This window comes from Myiozetetes cayanensis, unplaced genomic scaffold, assembly GCF_022539395.1.
Source record: "Myiozetetes cayanensis isolate MyiCay16 unplaced genomic scaffold, myiCay2020 scf3, whole genome shotgun sequence".
NCBI lineage: Eukaryota > Metazoa > Chordata > Aves > Passeriformes > Tyrannidae > Myiozetetes > Myiozetetes cayanensis.
In genome coordinates, this window is record NW_026087521.1 from 15,182,672 (window position 1) to 15,205,889 (window position 23,218).

A 23,218-nucleotide genomic window follows, 5' to 3' on the forward strand; every position below is an offset into this window, starting at 1 on the left:
ACCGTGCCTCTCCTTCTATGGCTTTACTGCTTGCAGTATCTCACTCTCCACAAAAATAAAACAGTTATTGACTCGAGCCCGCATGTCTATCCTGAATGCAGATAATGGGAAATAGCAGGATTATTTCCCGAATTACGTGCCAGTACAGAGGCACAAACATCTCACTTGATCTATATCTTACTCGACTTACAGGACAACAGCCCTTCTCAGATACTTGTTTCTGTCTCAGTGGAAAAATACCCTAAACCTGTGACAACTAGAGGTTGTCTCCACTGCTGAGCTTTCAAAAAGTCACCAAAACCTGGCCACTGAATGCACAGATATGTTTCTGGGTTGTAGCAGGAATGCAAGTGGTCCACTGAGAGGGACTTCAATCTACTGACATGCTGGGGATGAGTCCTGATGGCTTCAATGAGCTTTGACCACACTGCACAGCAGCACGCTACCAGCTTCCCTGATATCCCTTGTCATGGTAATTAGCACAGCTGGGCATGAAGTTTTGGATGAAACTTGGGCTTTTTTAACTTGAGAAGCAGCCCTCTGTTCAGGCTGGAATGGTCAGGGTTTGCTCTGATCACACTTTCATCAGGAAGAACTTGGTTGCCGCCAGGGCTTGTTTTCTGGAGAAAATCTCTACCCTGGGAGAATGCCATGGTGACAGGGATATGTGCCACCCTGAACTTTGCTTGTTGGCCTTACCCTCTCTCTTCTCCTGACAAGCACTGGAAGACACTGGCTTAGTCCAAGTGCATAAACACAGCGAATGCCAAAGCCTCCATTTCTTGTTTCCGAGCCCACCACAGCAATGAGCGGGCAGCTAAGTTCTCCTAAATTTGTTGTTGTTTATAACCTCTTCTCAGAGGAGGTCTTTCTGCAGTGCATTGATTTCCGGACAAAAAACCAATCAAAAAGTTCAGTGACGCCTTTGCTAATTACATCTTTAAGAAAACGGAAGAGAAGGTTGTGGCGCAGTTGAAATTAGGAGCAGCAGCCATGTAGAAGGGTAGTGGGCCCGAGGAGGGCCAAGGCCCCCTCCTCCCCAGCTTGGGCTGGGGAGGGGGGCCAGGTGCAACACTGAAGCCTCCCTTCTCTCTTGTGAGAGAGTGAAGAAAAAAAAAAGGTTTAAAAGACAAACTGCTTAGACGAGAAACCGCTGCAGAAGAATTCCAGCCATGAGATAACAGGATTTTCAAGGTCAAAGTTGCAGTCGCAGGAGAGAGAAGAAAAGTTCGAAGGGGGGAGAACTGCTTTTTCTCCTTTTCGCTCTCCCTCCCTTCAGCAGGGTAAAGGCTGAAAAATAAAACCCTGCCACCTGTAGAAGTTTGTTGGGGTGAAGAGACCCCCCTGCGGCTCACAGAGGAGCTTGTGGATGCACCAGAGATTTGTGACTTTAACAGAAAGAAAGCCTTATGCTGGAGTAAAAGCGGCTCAGATGAGGCAGAGTCCTGTTAAAGACTTTGTGACCCTCGAAGGGATCGATGCTTATGCTAGAGCGAGACGGCTCAGATAAGCTTGGGATCTCAGTGAGAGATCCATGCTGCTGCTGTTGAAGATTTATGACCCTGACGGGTATTAGAACCTACGCTGGAACACAAAGCGGTTCAGGTAGGGATGTTGGGATCCATGTGTGGGATCCGTGCTGCTGGTGCTAGAGAGAACCTACGCTGGAGCAGAAAATGGCTCAGGTGGGATATTGGGATCCGAGTAAGGGATCCAGACTAGACCCATGCCGAGAAGTCAATCAAGGACTGTTCTCCCATGGGGAGGGACCTCCATAGGGAAACAGGGGTGAACTCTTAAACCATTATCCCCTGTAACCCTGTGGAAGAAGATCCATAGTAAGCAAGTGTCCCCTTGCAAGTCTATGGAAGGAAACCCTTCAGGACCTGGGTAACCCTCAACCTTCGGTTTTAACCCAGGAGGGGGGTAAGCCCAGCCCTGGAGGCCAACACAGAATAAGAGAGAGATAAAGAAGTTCCAACTGCGACGAAAGTGCTGCAGAGTTACTGGAGAGAGAGAGAGAGAGAGAGCTGGAATTCTGAGAACAGAAAAAGACTGCTTCTCCTCCTTGGACTGATATAAAGGGAGGTGGGGGGGGGGGAGAAGTATCTTTTGTAAATACATAATACCTTTTACTTAAGTAAAATTGTTGTAAATATAATTCTTTAGTTTTAGTTTGTTAATAATAAATAGTGCAGAAGTGCATTCCAGCAACAGCAGTGCTCCTCACGAATCCCTAATGAATGGCAGGCAGTTTTCACTTTGCTAGCTTTTCCTTTGGTTTGCATGGATTCTTTAGATAACATTTATGCACCTATGTTTCATTGATGGTGTAGTGTAAAAATGCATACAACATTTATCAGAGTGTGATAAAATGAAGTCTCATTTAAGCAAACATCGGCTTGGAGGCCAACATTCAGGCTAGTGCCAATCTTTTATAGTAGTCATAAACTCTGCCTTTTATAACTGATATGTTGACAAGCTCCTGCCTACGACAGCAAATGTAACCACCACAAACCGCTACAATCTGGAGTACTTCACAACACCTGGCATCAGTTGCTCACTGTGCAATATCAGCCAGTAAATTAATGAGGCAGCAAATCGCCATATAAAATCAACGAAGTGCATTTCCAAATGGCTTGAGAGGATCTCCTGACCACAAGCAGGAATGCTCGACTCAAGCAAGACCTCACCTGCAGAGAAGGTGAGCTGGATCTGCTCCTCAATGATCTCCAAGGCAATGAAGTCGTGCTTCTCATTGAAACGCCCATTGTAGAGGAGGAGAGCATTCCTCTCCCTGGTTGCAAACCTAGAACACAGAGACGTGGGGTGAGTTCATGCTTAACAGCTTATGGATTAAAGATCGAACGGTCAAGTCACCCAGGAGAAAGACAGCATTGTGTTCAGCAGATAAACGAGCCTTTGAATATCTCTTCAGACAGAAAATTGTAAAATTGAAGAATCAGCCACAGGATAAGTCTACTCTTTCACAATCAACAAGGCAAGCAAGATGGAAATTAGAGAAACCTACTCTTCAGAGATCTGCTATGGATGCTGACCCTCACAAGGGCTAAAATTAGGCAGACACAAGATGCAGTGTCAGTATCTGACCCTCGACAAACAGTAGCACTTACTACACTCTGCAAACAGTCCGAAAGCTAGAAAGCATTTTCACATCAAAGGAGGGATACTTGCTGACTGCTTGCTGTCTACAGGGTACAAGGAGAGTCATCAACTGATTAAAAAAACCCTGATGGGGAGGCAAGGGAAAAGAAAGATAAGAGTTACTTTAATAACACCATGTAGACAATCAGGGTTCATCAATCAACAGGTCACCCAATTGGAGGAGGGAAAATAAACACTTAAATGATTCCACTAGATCAGCACAAATGGGTGGGTTTTGGTTTTATTTTTCTTATGCTTCAAATATGGGATGTATCACACCTTTCTTGCAGAAAAAGGGCCAACCCCACTTTTAAAAAGGCCTGACTGGTTTTTTTTTGTCAGCCCAGAACACTTTTTTGCAAATTTCTGCATGTCGTATTTTATAATTTTTAATTGAATCCTAGTATCTCTGGAGAGTTGCACACAGCTTTCATCTACTTAGAAATGCAAAAAATATTATTACACTTTACATAAACATTTTTACAAAGATTAATATTAGATAAAGAGAGAAAAAGAGAGAAACCATGGGAATTTCTTGTGTTTCCCAATGGCAGTGTAATCTGATTTTTTATCTTGAACTTCAGGAAATTTGCCTTGATTTAAATTAACCCACTTTTCCTACAAATGAATCAAATGCTGAGCACAGCTAATGAAAACTGTCTTCCATGGAGAGAAGAAATTACTCTTATACCTGTCATGTCCTATCTACTAGCAAGACTCTCATATGATGCAACAAAACATGCATTCAGAGAATGTGAAAGAAGCAGTACTTTAGAACATCAGAGTATTTGAAACAAAAAGTTTCAAAACTAAAGAATATTTTTTAACAAAAGTTGTTTGTCAGATGTGTATGTTGTGGATCACACTGAGTAGAGACCTTTCAGAATCTGAGCTACATGGAAATGGGAAATTTTATTTATAGATTTTTTCATATTTTTGAAAGACAATTAATTGTTCTGGTTCAGAAAACAGAAGTCAAAATTTTGACATTTCCAAAGAATATGCGTTACAACCCATCAAAATATGATATGACTGTTTTGATTACTTTCAATCAGTTTTGCTATACATATTTATTTCTAAATTGTTTAACGTAATATAAAATAATATTATACAAGTAAAAGGCAAACTAAATTAATTATGACAATACCATTGAAATATTTCAGTATTACCGAAACATGGATTTAGTTTTCACTTTTCACCATCAAACATTTCATCCCAAGGAATACAGTTCCTGTAAAACATTTCCCAAGACTATACTTTTTTCAGGGATAACTGCTTCATTAAAATATTTTGATCAGATCTGTCCAGAACATATGTGAGCAAAGGAAATGGGAATAATATTTTTCTTATAATTGGGAATAATATGCTTCTTCAGTGGGCAGAAAGATTTAATTTGATTAACAAAAACAGGAACCTTAGTTCTGTTTGAATATATTTTTCTCATATGATTACAATTCTCTATCATAATTTTAAGTATGAAACTATTATTTATTAAGCTATTAAATTATTGAGCTATTTTGTATATTTCTTTACTCTGTGCTTACTTCCATCTTTTGTACCATACTTCTTGTTAAACCACTACTGCCTTTGAACTTGTTTGGTTATCACTAACTGTGGGAAAGATACTGTTTTTAATAGAAGGGATATTTTTAATCTCATGGCATAGGAAAAAAAGACACTTCCTTAGAGAGAATTTTGAATAAATAATGAGAAAACCTCCCCACTGAGAGTGTAACTTGGAGGGAAGGAGTAGTAAGTGTTGAAATAAGCAAGGAAGATGTGCAATGTTGGGAGAAAAAGACATGCCTGGTCAGTAACATAAATACTTTAAAAAAAAAATCATGTTTTAATTATAAGACTGAAAAATGCAAAGATCCTGCTCTTTGCCAGGAATGGGTCATGAGTCAGTTGAGGCTGAAGGAAGTCAGACACTTTGGGATTTTACCAGTGTTCCCAAATCACAAAATATATAATGGCAAATAATCATCTACTCAAACTGCTAATTCTTGCTTATCCTCACATAATGTTTTCCACTTACACTGAATGATAATAAAAGCCAAAGAGGTAGTGAGTGTAAATAAAAGTGAACTTGGTATGTAAAGCTAAATGTGTTGCTATTCTAGACAGTGTGGGATGAACCCTGTGATTGTCTAGACTTTTAATCATACTCAGTGGACTAAATGGTGTTTAGCTCATGACTAAATATGCCACCGTGGTTCTAAAGACGGTAAAGAAACCCTGGTGTAAGCCCTACCTTGGTATAGTAGTTTGCTATTTCTCAATAACCTCTACACAGAGCATTTGAGTCACTTTAACTTGAAGTACCCTAAACGTCAAAGATCTCTTCCCGAAAGCCTGAAAAATGACACCTCATGGCTGAGGGGACAAGTCAAGGGTAGTGGAGGCAATTCATGCTGGCAGCTAGCCCAGACCGCTCCTTTGTTTGCACTCACTGTAGGGTCTGACAAGTCCAACAGAGCCTTTTGCTCCTCAGTTTTTCTGTGTACTTAGCTCTGATGCTCTAAAATAATCTTCATGGGCACAACTCTCCCTTGCCTTGGCTCATATGCAAACCATTTCTGATTTAACCAAAATATCAAGATTCCATAAAGTTTCAGGTTTCAGGATGAAGGTAGAAAAAAGACAAAATGATAGAATCATAAAATGATAGACTGGTTAGGGTTGGAAGGGACCTTAAAGACCGTCTAGTTTCAACCAGGTGTCTCTGAGCAGGGACACCTTCCACTAGGCCAGGTTACTCAAAGTCTAATCCAACCTAGCCTTGAATACTTCCAGGAATAGGGTATTACTTACCTATATTAAAAGAAGCATTATATGGGGAATCTATCTGGCTTCTTAGTTCAGGAAATTAAATTATGCTAAAGGACAGTACTGGAAAATATGCTGGAAAGAAGCGGCCTGAGAGATGTAAAACAGATGTAAAATGACTGGGTGGTGGATGGGACGCACACCTGAAGGTGTCCTCCTTGAGCACTTTACTTTCTCTGGACAGACACACAAACACATCTGTCCTTGCAGCTGCTGTTGTACCTCTTAATAAATCCCTGGCCCTGCCCTTTAGGGTCGGGACTAACACATTTTGTGCTGTTTACTCACAGTCAACTGAGAGGGAAAACCAAAGGTCAATCCTGACCAGCTAAACCATGGGAAAGCTGCAAACCCAGCCCCTCCCCAGAGAAGAGGCATGTGTGCACATGGAGCTCTGGCTCCACATCAGGCAAGCCCTACGCCTGACCCGAGAAGTCTTCTCCAGAAGAGGTTTTTTTTTCAGGGGAGGGAGACCCCTAGTCCATGCAGTGTGGCTGGTATCATTGCTCCCCCTTGCCTCCCTGAGCACCCCAGGGGAAAAGTCACAGACAGGCCAGAAGAAGACTGCTCAGTATGGGGATACAGGGCAGATGGGATGGGGATGACACTGCTCATGCCTGGCAGCCAGGATGGGACCAGAAGCAGGACTTGGTGTGAAGGTCGGGAGTAGCAAGGCGAGGAGCTGGATCAATTGGGGTTGTCACAAGCCCAAAGCTGGAAACCAACAGAGAACAAGGAGCTCAGGAGGACCATCCTGTGCTCAGCCATGACCTGACATACCGAGGCCCTCTCACAGGTTGGAAGTAGAAGATGGGAAGAGCACTCTCAAGCAAGCAGAACAAATGGATTGGTTCTGCAGCCAGTCTGAAGGTCAGGGGGCCACAGGCCCAATTAGGAAAAGAGTCAAAGCCAACACACACCCCAGCACTTGTGAGTCAGAAAGTCAGCAGCATCCTCAGCAGGGTAGAAATCAAATGCTTTCAAATAACACGCCTGTGCCCTGCTCGCAGGAGTCGCTGTCAGAAATGCCCCAAGTGACCTTCACAGGTAGGCCTTCGGTGGGTGGCAGTGTGTAACAAACAGCCCCAAGCTCAAGTGAGAAGTCACCATCCACAGAACCCTTCCCCACGGGGACTTACATGAGGGAGACGGTGAAGTGGAAGCGCTGCCGCAGCCCCTTGAAGGTGATGAAGGACTGTGGGGGGAAGCTCCTGGTGGTCATCTCGCAGTAGGGCCGCTCGTACTCGCCGGGGGGGCACTCACACTTGAAGCCCCCAATCAGCAGGTTCACGCAGGTTCCTCCGTTCTTGCACACCCCTGGAGCACAGCGGCCCGAGCGCGCATTCACCTCGCAGTACTCTCCTGCAAGGGGAGAGAAAAACATCAGAGAAGGTGACACCTCACCCCAGCAACAAGCTGTGACATTCTGCTATCCAAGTGGTTCTGCTACAGGTTAAGCTGCTTCCAAACTCCTGCACTGACCTCCTCTGCAACTGAGGTACAAGACTGTCACTGATGGGGGTAAGGATGCCACATCCTCTTTCAAGCATGAATTTTCAGTGGTGTGCAGGATATGATTTGCTGAGCAATCCTCTTGCAAATATCTAACATTGGCTATGGTTTTCAGATTCCTTGGCTGCTTCCAAAGTGAGTGACAAATATAAAACTGGTGACAATCAGTTCTTTATGGGAGGGGATAAAAAAACCTACACATTCCCTGTCAACCAAAATATATGTAAATAGTTTTGGTGTTTCACTATGGTTGGAAATTGTGTAAACAGATAAATGTTTGTACCTCACCTTCAATGGAATTTGGCTTTGCTGCCCATGGCAGAGGCAGGGTATAGGTGATCTCATGATGAAGCTCTCCAAACATTTGAAGCAAGAATAAGTAGAATACAGACAACATATAGATTGCTTCCACCTTTTCCCACATATGCATCCGGAAGGTGAAGGCCATTTTCTGAACCCTTTGGAGATGGGCACATTAAATTTCAACAGAAGTTATGGATTCTCTGTGCCACTTGCTGAAGTTGTTTCCCCCTTAAATGCTTTGTCTTTATTAATCTTCAAAGTATGTATTAAGATGTGTTAAATGCAATATCATGGGTCATTTACTGGCACCACTTGTGTCGCTTAGAACGCTTCCATCAGCGTTGCCTCTGTACAATTCTAAACATCCACTGGACTATGTGACCAACACGTCTGTCCTTGAACAGGCAGCAGTCACGAGCATTGAGGCCATGCTGCTGAGAACACAGCTGTGTTGGGCAGGGCACGTCTCCAGGATGCAGGACTACCGCCTCCCTAAGATCGTGCTCTATGGGGAACTTGCCACTGGCTGCTGCAAGAGAGGAGCCCCGAAGAGGAGATACAAGGACTGCCTGAAACAATCCCTCAGCCTTGGCCATATTGATCACCACCATTGGTCTACCCTGGCCTCCAATCGGGAGGCCTGGAGACACACCATCTATAACGCTGCTGCTGCTTTTGAGAACACACGCAGGATCACTCTTGAGGAGAAAAGACAACGCAGAAAGAATCGCGTCTTGTCGATATCACCTGGGGAGTCTTTCTGCTGTGCCTTCTGCAACCGGACTTGTCTATCTCGCATTGGCCTTTTTAGCCATCAGTGCGCTTGTAGCAAGCGTGGGTAGAGCCCTTCTCAAATCTTCATTCGCAAAGCCTAGCCATGATGAAATGCAATACTAAAGAATGAGGTGTCTTTTTTTGTACATATGCTGTGGCTTTTTTTTCTGTGTTTGCCCAAAATCTGAGAATTAATCACAATTTTAAAAAAGTAACGTACAGAGGATATTCACTTTAAAAAATATGCTGCAGTTGGGACAAAAGCAGCTGCTGAATTAATCATTGTACAGAAAGCTAAACCCTCTATGTGAGTTAATTAGTTAACATTTATGTTTTGGCATGTGTCTTCCTAAGGTATAAAGCACGTTCACATCCTGCAAGTAAAACTGTTCAGAGAAACTGGAGGTGGCATATATAGTTGAATTTCACCCAGTAACAGTGTCTGACAAACAAATGTAGAGCAAAACAATTCAATACAGCCAGCTGAAGGAATACACTACCAACAGTTCAGTGTTTGCATGATTATTCGCTACCAGATTATACAATTACATTGGGACAGGCTCTTTCCAGTGTTGCCCATCAAAGGGACAAGGGGTAATGAGCACAGAGTGAAACACAGGAAGTTCTGAGTATGAGGAAAAACCTTCTTCCTTTGAGGGTGACAAAGCACGGGAACAGGCTGCCCAGAGACACTGTGGAGTCTCCTCTGAAGATATTCAAAACCCATCTGGACAAGATCCTGTGCACCCTGTTTTAGGTGAACCTGTTTTTGCAGGGGGTTGGACTAGATGATGTCCAGAGGCCCCTTCCAACCCTAACCATTCTGTGATTCTGCTTCTGTGATTAATTCAAGCACAATTAAAACCGTGAAAATGCATTCCTGCAGGAAAGTAAAAGCAGCAGGAGCTGTGGGTAGTGACTCACAAACAAAAGCAAACTTAAACAGAAAATTTTGCTCCAGTTGCCGCCCCCACAGCCCTGCTCCACAGGTTCCCACGCCAAAGCTGCCCACACTGGGCAGTACACTACAGCCAGCAGTACTGCTGCATCCAGACCTGGATCTGCATCACTTTTCTGTTCCAGGCTGTAAACTGTGATGGCTTGCAGTTGATTTAGCCACTGCCCCAGGGGTAGCAACCTCTGAGACAAGGTGAACTGGGCAGCCCGACTGTTTTGCTTCTCCAGCTTTGCTGCCTTTCTTGTCTCACATCCACATCAGATGCCTCTCAGAGAGGTATGATTTAAGCTGGCAGAATGCAGGAGCAAACACAAAGGCTGCTATGATCAGCAGCCAGAAAAATGCACACCCCATCCATGTTGGGCTCAGCTCTGGAGGATGGACCTGCTCTGTGCATTACTCTGAAGTAATAAACCATAGAGCCTTGAGTTCAATTTCCAGTCTGTGCTTAGAGCTTTTCTGATTCAGCACTGATTCTCCCATATTCTCACTTTAACATTTTACATGAAATGCTGTGACAATTACTTGATAAATATCTTCCTGTTTCCAGCTGGTTAGAGCATGGTGCTAATAACACCAAGGCCACGGTTTGATTCCCATACAGGCCAGTCACTTAAGAGCTGGACTTGATGATCCTTGTGGTCCCTTCCAACTCAGAATATTCTATGACTCTATGATTTATCAGCTCTAAGTATCAGGTAAGATTATGTGAATACACTTTCCTTTATACTTTAAAATGCTCTACAATGTGTTTCTTTCAGAAAAAAAATTGTATACATCATCCAAGACAGAAAATTCCCTCAGTGTATTGGATATACAACACAAAGCACACACATAAATCAGATGCTCCAAAGGACACAACAAAAAACACTTGCTGGTGATCCACTGCATAAGCACAGCCAATCCTCTTTACACAATATCTTGTGTACCAAAACTCTCTCTCAAAAAAAAGGAAATATGCAAATTCCTATAGAAAGACTAAACACAGGTTTGTTGCTTTAAAAAAGTAGTAGGATATTTTGTGAAATAACTCTCCAATTCACAGAAGAATGTAATCTTCAGGGCTTTCTGAGAACAGAATGATTTATTCTGTAAAAGCAAATAACATGCAGGCTTGAATACACAGAGAGAAAAAGGAGTGCACTAAAAGGAGAGATTCCTGGCATTGCAGCATGCTGTGGAAATGCCATGGCAATACAGAGGTGAAATATAAAAGCCTAAGTTGAAAGTCATTGATGGCTCTGTATTAATCCTCTAATATAACAAGAATATATAGACCGTTTGTTTAGATACCTATACAAGCATAAAACTACTTAAGAGAAAAGAAAGCTTACAGAAATATTCTACTGAATTATGTTTATTACAGCTTTTCATTACGGTGTTTAAAGACGTAATTTAAAAGAATATACTTCAACTTTAAATAAGATCCTTTGTCCTATATTCATTCAGCTATAGCATCATTGATGTCCCAGTTACTAAAATTATTCTGAATTCTCTTTAGTCTGTAATGTAAATGAGAACTGGATTTGATGCATATTCTTTGATGTTAAATTTTCATATTTTATGTGTATTTACCAAAATATATTAAAATAGTGGTTTTGAAATCTCTACAGCAAGGCGTCACTGTGATCCGAGGCACAAAGGTTACCGAAAAACCTGATAAATCCGTAATTACCCTTTTTTCTAAAAGTGCCCAGAAAGACTTAAAGCATTTTTGCCTTTACAGAGTAGCCATCTAAGCAAGAATTTGAAACAGTGCTTTGATCAGGATTGTCAACAGAAGGCACCTTTGTGTCGCTCTTGGGTTTGTCACTTCCAAGGGTGGCCACCTCCTCCCGGACACATTGCTGTCCCATAGCTCTGCCCTGCAGGCACTTTGAGGCACAGCCTGAAAATCATCCTCAAAACTTGAACCAAAGCCTGCATGAACTTGAAGGAAGAGCTGGGAGTCAGAAGACCCTAAGGGAAGAGCTACTTGAGGAGCAGAAAAGGAAGGGAACTGCATCAGCCAGCCTTTGGGACTGAAAAGCTCTTGTGTGCCTCCTTGCAGCTGAAGGTCAGAGGGCTGGGATGCACCATCAGAAGGGATGTCTTACAGTCCAGTAGAAAAAAATAGTACAGAAGAGGGAGAGCTGCTGTGCAGTGAGGGTCTGGAGGGGCTGGGGTGATAAAAGCATGGCCCAAATAGCCACTGCACACAGCCTGAGGTCAGTCTGTGATGCTGGCAATGCTGGCATGGCTCAGCCCTCACCCAGGCCATGAAACTCCCCTTTGCCTCTCATTTCTTTGGCTAATACAATTTCATTTTTCACACTGGCCTGCATTTTAGGAATCACTAACTAAACTAGTTACGGATCACAGCTCTGTGAAATCCAAGCAGCAGATGTGAAGCTTCATCCGTCCAGCTGCTAAAGCTAAAGCATGCACTGTCAGATAACATGGGCCATGGCTGCCCGTTATCTGCTGGCAGATTCCTGGGCTTTGAAGAAGTTCCAGCCCTCGCCAGAAAATAATTTACTGTTACACAACAGTAGCTGATCTTATAGGCTCCCAATTAATATTGATGACTCTTAAAGCTATGAGTCCCGTGGCTTTTTCACAGCCCTTTATGTAGTGCTTCCTGGTTTTAAAGCCCTTGAGATCACAATGCGATAGTTGCTTTTGACACTGTGTCCTACTCACAAACATGCTGTCTTTAATATATACCTATCCTGTTTGATTTTAGGACTAACTTTACAAAGATGTTAATCATAAAATTTCTGTTATTAACTTTGTGTAAGTAAGGACATCACAACATCAGGTGCAAGATAACAAGAACATGCAAAGCCAAAGTCCAGCTAGAAGATTTGGTCTTCCTCTGACCTATCCAACTAAAGTAATAAAAGTTTAACTAATAAATAATAAATGGTGATAAAAAAGGGAAAAGAAACAAAAACTATCTTAAAAATGAGAACATAATCTCACAATTGTAAATGCCTTGTGAGCTGAACATTGTGGGTTTCAAACAGCACACTGGTGTGCAGCAATGAGCTAGGCTTTCAAGAAATCTGCCTGTGGTTTAGCTGGTGAGTTGCTTGACCTTACAACAACAATGTATAACATTTGAAAGCTTGCTGGAAACAGTGTGATGGCATCCAAATAAATACATAATTCCTCTAAACATCAATTTTATGCAGTATGTTTTCCCAATATCCTGGTTTAGGGACTAGTTCTCAATAATTTTGCACTATTCTCCAATTGTTTTCAACTGAAACACCACATTAAATACATATTTACATGAAGCAGCAGACCTGCTCTGATGTTCTTGATTTTTTTTTCCAGTTTCTCTACACATGTTAATTTTTCACTCACTATCTGTAATTGTTTGACTTGAATTGACTCTTTTCTCCTTTCCCTCATCCTGCCATTTGCTCTAGACACATAGTAATCTATATTAACATATTAATCTCTATGTTTATAGTTGCTTTACCAGAACTGAAAGCATTCTGAGAAGCTGATTTAAGCAGTCCGCCTAAAAAAAAAAAAGATATATTTTGAAGTAAAAAGGAAAATCAACAAGAATTAAGGAAAAAGGAGAAACAATAGGACAAAAGGAGAAAAAATAGGACAACTAAGTTTTTCAAAGAATTCCCATTGACCCATTGCCCTAATAAAGAACCAGTTATCATTAAAAATGTATCTGCTATCTTGCACGTTATGGGAAAATCAATACTACTTTTCCTTTAGTAACTAAACCACTTCTACCCTTACATGACAATTGGCACTAAAGCAATCAGTGCACTGAGTAATAAGAAGGTTGTTAAAAACAAATTAGCTGCAGAATCAGCCTGGAAATCTCTACTGGGACAAGAGATAAAGAGGCTGGGATCCAATGGACCTGCTTTAGGGGTTGTTTCACCATAGTTTAGACTGAGTGGGAGTTACCATAGTCCCCTCCTTTCCCCAAGCATGCTGCAGTTTGTTAGCATTCATGTAATCCTGCAGTTGACTGATCTGTAGACGTAAGATGGCAAAACACCATTCATTTCTTTACTGAAGGGTTAGTGATCTTCTGATTAGGTCCCTCCTAGGATTGATGGGATGAATAGCTCAGCAGGCACAGGGAAGAAGGCAGGACTATGCACACAGGAATAAGAATGAAGGAATGGTCTTAGAAAGGTCTAACTGTTATGGAAATACAGCTTTAAGCCATTTTAGATGGCTCATGTGTGAGTCTAGTGGCTCAATGCTTCGCTTAGATGAACTGGATCAACACCTTCAGTAGATACCCACTTCACTGACTGGGCATGGATATACTGCAGGAAAATTTGCCTAAAGCACAGGTGCAAGTCAAATAATTAAATTAACATTGGATTTTGCCCATAAAGAGAAATTCATGACTTCAGTGGCTCTGTGGTGCATGAGCCTACACTCAGAACATATTGAGAGGTCAGCCTTACCTCCCAGCAAATTCCACTTACCAATGAAATGCTAAACAAACAAACAAACCAACAAACAAATATCTGCTGGTTTTATGAGAGAAGTTAGAGAGCAGTTACCCAGAAATTAGCCAAGTCATTCTGAATGAAGGAGAAGCTGGATCAAACAACAAATAGAACAAACAGAAGTTACAAGGCATTGGTGTACTAGTAACCACGATTAATTAGAAGACAACTATGTTCATGTACCATGTTACGCAAGTGACTCAGAAGGGTTATTTGAGTAACAGAAGTAAACCTGGGTCCCTCAGAAATCAATAGCCTCACCACTCCTGTCACTTCAGAAAGGCTGTGCAGACTCAATACTGACACTGATGGTCATGACTTCATGAGGTTTCTGCATTACGCTGCTATTAAACCTTAAATTTGAAAATACACTTTGTTTTTTAGCTTTTACCTACCTGTTCATTTATGGTTTTAGATTTGGGACTAGTCTAGGTTAAGTAAAACTAGCCCAAAACCTCTTACAGGGAGAAACACCAACTTAAGGTCCATTTTGGGGTCTGCCTACTTTTTATTGCTTTCTGCTCTCTTTGCTGCTTTCTGCCCTATAAAGGCTTATTATGAGAAATGGGTTAAAGTAAAATAAGACATAAATATACACATAATTACACACCACACATACACACTCCCACTGTTTAGAAATAAATCCTGCTGACTTGCAATGATAGCTGTCCTGAGCAATTTCAGTTGCTAACCATTCCAGATTTAATAAGATGTATTTGCAAGAGAGTAACCTGAATTTAAAACACTAAGCAAAGTAACAGCAAAAACATTCCTCTCACATTATATATATAGCTTGCCAAGTAGCTCTCTGAGGTGATAGACAATGATCCTATATAAGATACTCAGGAAATCACCCTTTTTCTCTGGATCTAGTTTTATTTTTTCCATGGGCATAAGCACTAAGCTCTGAGCTGGTAAGAAGAAAGTGGGCAGAATTATCAGTGGTATTTTGTGTATATATATATATACACATATATATATATATACACATACACATATATGTATATATATATATATACACAGATATATATACATACACATTTATATATATATATACCTCATACCTCTCCTTGTACAATCTCCCTTCTCCCTTCCTTGTGCTTCTTCCATAAAGTTGCTCCCAGGCATCCCTGATAACTCCCAAATCAGATTTCCAAAAGTCATGAGATTCAGTTAAATAAGGGTCATAAGATCTTTAATCATGAGATGCTTCAAAATAATGAACATGAGAGGCTTTTTATTTTCTTTTATTTGCTTCTGAAGTTATGGGTGGCATCTGCTGCCCCCAAGGCATGTGAGAGCTCTTGGTGGTCAAATTCCAGCCCAAAACACACAACCAAAACCGTCTGCTCTGAAGGAGCTCCCATTCCCACTTCCATCCCAACAAAATGATGCTACTTGGCCCTTCACAATTCTTCTCTCCACCAGAGTCCTCGGGGACAGCATCTGTACCTCAGCTGCTGAGAAGTCCTGCAAGCTCATGGGAAGAGAAGCAGGATCACGATGTGTGAAAAAGTCCCATAGGCCAAACAGGCAAGGGAGAGGCCAGGACCCCATGCCACCTCCTGATCCTTTCCCACTAGAAACCAAGCTAAACTGTATTTTACAGAACCAAGAGTGCAGAATGCTCAGGTCTCCATCTCAAGCAGCTTTGGGCTATGCCTGCTGATGCACTGCACATGCTGAGCAGCCACTGAAACAGTACCTGGCCCTTTGCCAGCCCAAAACCAGGCCCAGGATTCTACATGCAGCATCCTCCCCTTCCCTGGTCAGAAAAACAACGCAAAACAAAAGACACCCTGCAGAGAAGGGTGGATAGATGGATGGATGGATTGATGATTTGGGATTTGGGTTGTTTTGTGGTTTTGCATTTAAATGAGAAGGAATAATTGAGGGGGAGAAAAGAAACAATACTGAGGAGGATTAGTGATATTTGGGGCACATCTGTTGGAGAAATGAATTAGTCTGTGAATTCCAGAAATTATGAGCATGTTCTCAAGATGATATATACTCAATTTATGCTGTCACTGGACCTCATTCTCCTATGCCATGTCCAGCATAGACAAAAGTCACAACTAAGTCCTGAATACCTATTTTCTCTTCCTTGTATATTTCCTGAGGATTAAAAATTCTCAGTCATTAAGTTTCCACTGCATCTACACCAGACAACTCACCCTTCACCTTCCAGTAATGAGGCCAGCAATGGTGTGAGCACCATTAAGTACTACCAAATACAACAGGTAATTTCTTAACATCTTAATCTTTACTCTTAGCTGACTTGACAACTGTCTCTAAGCTCTCTAAATTATTGAACCATTTGTTGTACTGTTCAGGGCCCTTGCAAGGTCTCATCTTCTTCTGCATTTGACCTGTAAGGTAAAGCTTTAGAGACTTTTTTAGGTCACTCAGGACTAAACACAGTACAAATCTACACAAGAGAAAAATGAAATGCACCAAAATTTCCAGCTTATGTTGAGCTCTGTGGCAGGTTTACATGTAAGACAATTTATCATAATGCAAATTGCACTGATTTGGGGTAAGATATGGTGATGAAGCAGTGCCCTTCAAAAAAAGCCTAAGCATTATCTCTGGATGTATTTATCAGAAGGATAACATTAACTGTAGATGTCAAAGATAAAAATCAAACTAGATTATGCCATTGTGTCTGCAATTTGCATTATGTCTTACTTGGAATAAATCTCTTCCTAATAATCCCACCTCAAAACCAATGAGAAAGCTGGAGGTGTAAGAACAAAGCACACCTCTGCATAACACAGTTACATTCATTTTCAGAGGAATAGCCCTCCCTCCTTTTATTTTTAAGAGACACAATCATCCTCTACTTCTACTAAATACACGTCTGATATTATATTTTATTTTTTCTGCTCTCTCTGCCCCTTGATTCCTCTCCAGGAGCGTTAATCGAGGAGGGGCACATGGAGGAAACCATAGGCTGGAGCAGCCACTGTGGCTGACAGGACACGTTCCCTTCAGGACAGCCTTTGCAGGCTGGTCTGTATTTGCATCCCCAAACACCTGCAGGCACTTCAGCATGGGAACCAGCTGCCATGTTCAGTTCTCACCTCCTTCCACAGGCAGCAGTGAGATATGAAAAAGGGGCCTCAGATTTGGTGTGCCTCTGCTCAGATGACAAAAACAACTATTTCATACGCAGAACTGCAATTTTTACTGGGTACCAAATGCCACCAGTGGCACTGTTAACTCCCCAAGGCTGTTGTTCCACAGGCTATTTCAGCCTCCCACTGGGCTTTTCAAATACATTAAATGATTTATGTGAATGAGGAAAGCAAGCAAGGCGAGGTGGCTATGGTAGGTCTCTGTGTGCAGTAACATCTTTTATCAACAGAACTCAGAAGCTGGAGAACCAGACATGCTTTCAGGCACCATTAGGCTTCCCACTCACTTTCAGTCTGGTTTCCCTAAGCTGCTTTCCACAGAAAACACCAAAGGGTTGCAGCTCCCAGTTCCCAAATTGGTAGGGAAGAGGAAAGCTCTAGCACTTATTTTTTAGCAAGTTAATATCTCAAAGCAGTTGAAAAAGGGAACACATCTGCAAATAACTGCCCTCAGAAAGAGCAAGAAAGATAAAGGCTGAAGAATATGCAGAAAAGGAGATCAGTGTCTCCATTTCAAGGGCGAACATTGCTGCTTTCTTTAGGAGAGTTCAGCCCTTATTTCACTAAGATCCCACTCAATTTTCTCCATGTAGCTGTTACAGACACGGTGTTTCAGCTCATAACAAGAGACAAAACACAGAAGAAGCCATCTGCCCTTGTCCCCAGCAGCCTGCTAGGATTGACTGCTCAAGCAGCTAACTCTGCATATCTCCATTAGAGGAAGGCTAGTGAGAGCCTGTATTTAGTGTTTTCCACAAAGTAGAAATTTTCACAGGGAAATCTCACCCTCCCATTTTCTCTGTAACCCAGCACTATGGTAAAAATGATGGCATTTAGAACCAGGCAGACCTCAAATCAAACCATGTCCCTTAACATCCTAGGTGGTCCCAGAAGCTCTGGTGGAAAGAAGCATAATGGCCAATTAGTGAGAATAACTGAAGAGAAGCCATAAAATATTAATAATACAATGGAAAAGCATGCTTAAAGTAAATCTAGTATTGTAATTACATGTTGGGAAGCTAGAAGTTCAGTGCTCTATATTTTCATTTTATATAAGAAATATTATCTTAAGAGGAAGATATACTTGCAAGCATTGTGTAACTGTCTTTACTGTGGATCAGAGGTTCAGAGGTTTAGCATAATGGAGTAGACAGTACTTGCAAAACGATCTGATGCTCATCAAATTTCCATTGTTATACACTGAAGGAAAATTTTGAAAAAACAAAACAAAACAAAACAAAACAACAAAAGTGCCCCTTTGCTTGTGAAATTAAAAGGATTAGGGTTAAAAAGATAATCCCATAATCTTATGTTTTGGTAGCCTCAAAAATATTTCATACACAGGTCAGGAACACAAACTGAAAACAAAAAGCAACTTAATCAGGGAAACTGACTTTTTGTTAATGAGTCCTGAAAAGGGGATTGTAATGTCACACACACCTAGCACAGAAAATATCAAAGTTGATGTATTTTTAAATCTACAGAATAGGTGGAAGTTCAAAAGTTATTTTCTTAAAAAGTACTTTTAAATGAACTAATTAAAAATTAGTCCAGTCAGTTTCCACATCTCATACTTAACTCTGCTTACAATAGTTCAGTAGATTAAAATTCAGCCTTTTAATAAAATACTGTTCAATTTTAAAGTAACTTTAAACAATTACCATCTTGTTAGAGTTATTATACTTTATTATATCACCTATAATGTGTTTAATTATTAATATAAGACAGTCATCTTCATGTTTCTTACAATATGCACATCAGTGTGCTGACCCTTTGAAGCTGGGTGGCCCTATCTAATTAAAATATGCTTTTTAATTATACTATATGAAAATGCTGTATAAAAGGTCTCATATGCTTCACTAGGGGAATTTGAGAAACAGCCTGAAGTAAAACATGTTCATCTCGATTTTTAGAAACTGAAAACTGAGACTGGTGACTGCTCAGGAAGCTGCGATTCGGGGGCACCGTACAGTGCTGGTCACAGAACAAAACCTGCCCCAGGAGGAGCAGGGCTGTGATGCAGGCACTGAACCATGATGCTCTAAACAAAAGAGCATTTGCAACAACAATGAAGTTGTGGTTCCCACCATGCTCTGCACAACTGTATTGCAGAACTGTAATTATCTTGATGTTCAAGGCCAAGTGCCTCAGTCTGGTGCTCAACTGTCGAAACTTTCAATCATCCAAACACAAAGAACAGAGACACAAGAAACTACTTTATGCTTTTTTCCTCCCTAACCGGATATCATCCTGATACCCTCATCTCTGCACCCAACCATCCTTCCTGCTGTTTTCCTTTGTTTATCTACTGATGTAAATAAAAATGTTTGAGAATTATAAATATATATACAGAAACAAAATATATTTTTCATAATTCAGTCTTATTGCTTTACAGTTTTGTTTCCCAGTTTTTTATTTACAGCCAGGAGAAAAATGAGCCCCATTACCTTGTTTCTTGGAAGTTAAATTTCTTTTTTTGTTTTGTAAGATCTAAAATATTTAATTCCAGATGTCCTGGAATTTCTTTGTTTTTGGTCTTTTCCTCTGATCTACTGTGAACACTGTGAGGGGCTTTCCAGAACATGAGGCATCCTGGAAAAAATACTATCTCATTATGATTTTATCTTCTGCACAAATAACTTGAAGGCAAGTTGTTAGGTTTTTATCCTCCTTTCTCTTCTCCTTTTTCCTTATCTGATTTGTTTTCAGTGAGAAAAAACAATACCACTTAAAGGGTAGTCTAATATATGGGTTGTTTTGACATTTAGCAAGTGTATGTTTGGATAATGAGAATGCACTTATGTATTAATTTAATCCAGCTAACTTTTTTGACATTAAATGATGAGGAAAAAAACCCCAAATCTTTTGTTACACTAGGCTCAACTCGGCTAAATTAATAAAAATGCAATTGTAAACTATGTTCACAGAGAAATTTGCCGTTGTTTAATAACCTGTTATTTAAAATATTTTAATTAAAACAAACCTCCATGCATGTAGTTTCTCTCAGACCAATGTTCTGCAGTGCATATATATCTCCACAATTATGACAGTGTGTGGGAATCGAGCTGTGTCAGTGAGGAGGGGTTTTACATGTACCTATAAAATTACAATATCAAATACCTCCACTTTGTTTAATTACACTTCACTTTCCACGTTTTTTTTTTTTTTAGTTATACCAGTGATGATAAGCAAATGCATTATAACAAATATTTTCACAAGGCCTGGGAGAATTGCAATTCCCATTCAGGTGTGGTAACAAAAATCTCATTAATATAAAACCAGGAGAACCAGTCAAGATACAGAAATCTGCCTAAAATTGACAGAGCAGTATCACTCAAAAAGAAATACATATACAACAGGTTAAAGACCATAAAAGAGATCTCACATATACTAGAACAAAGGGAATCCCAAATTTAGCCCAGCCCATTGTATACCAGGAAACCTGAGGTGCTCACTACATCTCTCTCTCTCCCATGGAACACCACTAACCAATGAGCTCATACTCGTAAGACCTCTCATGTCTGCAAGCCTTGACTTCATGTGGTACACCCCAAAACCAAGAACCTGCCCTCTCTCCATACCGTAAGGTGATCTCACAGACACCAAGGGCATTAATACCAAGTAGGTGTGAAAATGTAACTGTGAGCATGGAACCACCCTGAATTAGGTCACCACACAAGTTATGCTAAAATGTAGCTAAAATACTTTCACTTTTTTTTTTTTTTTTAAATTATCAGCATCGGGGGAGAAAGTGTAAAATCATCAGTGATAAACTCTTCAGGTGACAAACGAGGGGAGTGGCTAAATGAAGAGAAGCAGCAGCCAGCCCCACAGCTGTCTTATGGAGAAGCAAAAGAAGATAAACTGTAATCTGTAAGGAGGATTTCCTAGATCCTGAACTGTTTGGAAGAGCTGAATTCATAAGTATATTGGAGATTAATTACTAAGGTAGCTTCTGAAGCCAGGGCTAACTGATTACATCGTTGTGTGATCTGCTGCTTGCTTCTACAAAGCACCCATCATGCCTCCACTGCAGGAGCACCCAGGAAGAACATGACTCCTGTCAAATAATTCTGAAACTAATTAAAAAGAACAAATGCAACATTAAGTCTGTAGCTAGGTTTCCACATGACAGCAAAGGACTTTGATCAGTGCAAATATTTCCATGGGCAAGGAGGATAAGACACGAGGCTCCAGAAGAGGCATCTGAACCCCCAGCACTTGCACGAGATCAGCTGAATCAAAGACCATCCCACATGCAGCATCTTGGGGTGGGGGGCAAGGGAGGGTTTGTACATGATGAGAAAACTGTTGAACTTTAAACAGTACCTAGTTTATGCACATCAGGATGAGGGTAATGCAGTAAAACTCTTTGCCTGGGTTTAAGAAAAAGCACAGCAGATTGCTGGGAAGACTGCAGGCCATGTACTCCATTGGAGAACTAAACTGTCAACAAATACACCACAGTAATCCAATTAGGAAAGGCTTTTTGCATCCTGACAAGTGAGCGTAGGTTGAAGATTAACTGAAGGACATATCCTCCAGATAAAAATCCACCTATTGAAATGGCAGACCTCTTTAGTGAGTCCTGTGAATCTGATATAAACTCCAGATTTGCAACATTCATCTCCTGTGACTTGGTGACAGATGTGGACAGGAATATAATCAACAGAAACATGACAATAATAGACTTAAGCATTCGTCTGAAATTTTTTACCGTTTTCATTGTTTCAGTTATCTTCTGGAGCAAGCAGTCATGCAGTTGTGCTGTCTGGGCCATAACCTCAGGTCCAAACCAACATCACATGAGTCCAGCCATAAGGCTGTGATGTGCTGGCCCCATCTCTGCACGCATTAACATCAAGCCTTGCCTCAAAAACAAGCAAGGACCTGGTTTAATATCGCACAGTAAATCTGAGAGTTAAAAACAGCAGCTGAGTGGGCATGCAGACTTCTGCTGAGAATCCATGTCAGGAAAGAAATGTCTTTCACAGGGATCTCCCCCAGGTTTCTAGCCATGGGCAGCCCAGGAATGGCCCTTCCTCAGCCACTTTAGACTTGTCACCAACTGCTTCTATGTGACCTAGAAGAGATGAAGATGGTATGCCTCAGCTTCCCATCTCTTTGGTGAAGGCGACAACACCCCCTTGCTCAAAGCAGTGACTCAAAGCTGTTAGTAACTTCTACAGAATCCACAGCAGTCCTTAGATGTGAAGTATTTTGTACAGGTACAGCTTGCAATGATCAGAAGTCACCATTCTTTGACAATATATATAGACTCAAAAGCAAGAATTTTGCCAGGTAATGTATCTTAATCTAAATATCCAAAAATAATACTTACTTTCAGGAATTCATGACAAGAAATGGACATGGTCCTAAAAGGAGAGAAATAAAAGTATATACCACAATTGACTGCTGTGCTCTTTAAATGCAGCATGCAATGCCCAGTAGCCAATGGAAGACTTATTATCCATGGCTAATTGCAATGAAAAGGTTGTATGGGTTCCCTATTTGTTTAGACATGAAGTCAGCTCATGAGATGACATTCGGGGTTCATTGGTCTTTGGCGTGGAAACTTCAAAGCATGGAGAGTAAGATTTATGAGACACAACATCTTGTAGTACATAGCTGAGTGGTGAAGTTCATAAAAAGAGAAATTCTTATAATGGCCTGGGTTGAAAGGGACCTTAAAAGTCATCTAGTTTCAGCCCTCCTGCTATGGACAGAGACACGTTTCACTAGACCTGGTTGCTCAAAGCCCCATCCAATCTGGTCTTAAACATATCCAGAGATGGGGCATTTACAGCTTTTCCAGGCAACCAATTCCAGTGTCTCATCACACTCACAGTAAAGAATGTCTTCCTAACATCTGATCTAAATCTACCTTCTTTGGTTTGAAACCATTCCCCCTTGTCCTGTACGTCCTTGCAAACAGTCTCTCTCTACCTTTCTTGTAGGCTCTCTTCAGGTACTGGAAGGCTGCAATTTGGCCACCCTGAAGCCTTTTCTTCTCCAGGATGAACAATGCAAATTCTCTCAGCCTTTCTCATATGATA

At 41.1% G+C, this 23,218-nt stretch overlaps 1 protein-coding gene across 1 annotated transcript in view; it reads right to left on the bottom strand.

The window, feature by feature from the left end:
• CELSR1 (cadherin EGF LAG seven-pass G-type receptor 1) overlaps positions 1-23,218 on the bottom strand; it is a 169,228-nt gene that overhangs the window by 73,029 nt on the left and 72,981 nt on the right. The window contains 2 exon segments of the mRNA XM_050324656.1: positions 2,694-2,809; positions 7,134-7,356. Of these exon segments, the coding sequence (XP_050180613.1) occupies positions 2,694-2,809; positions 7,134-7,356 (339 nt within the window).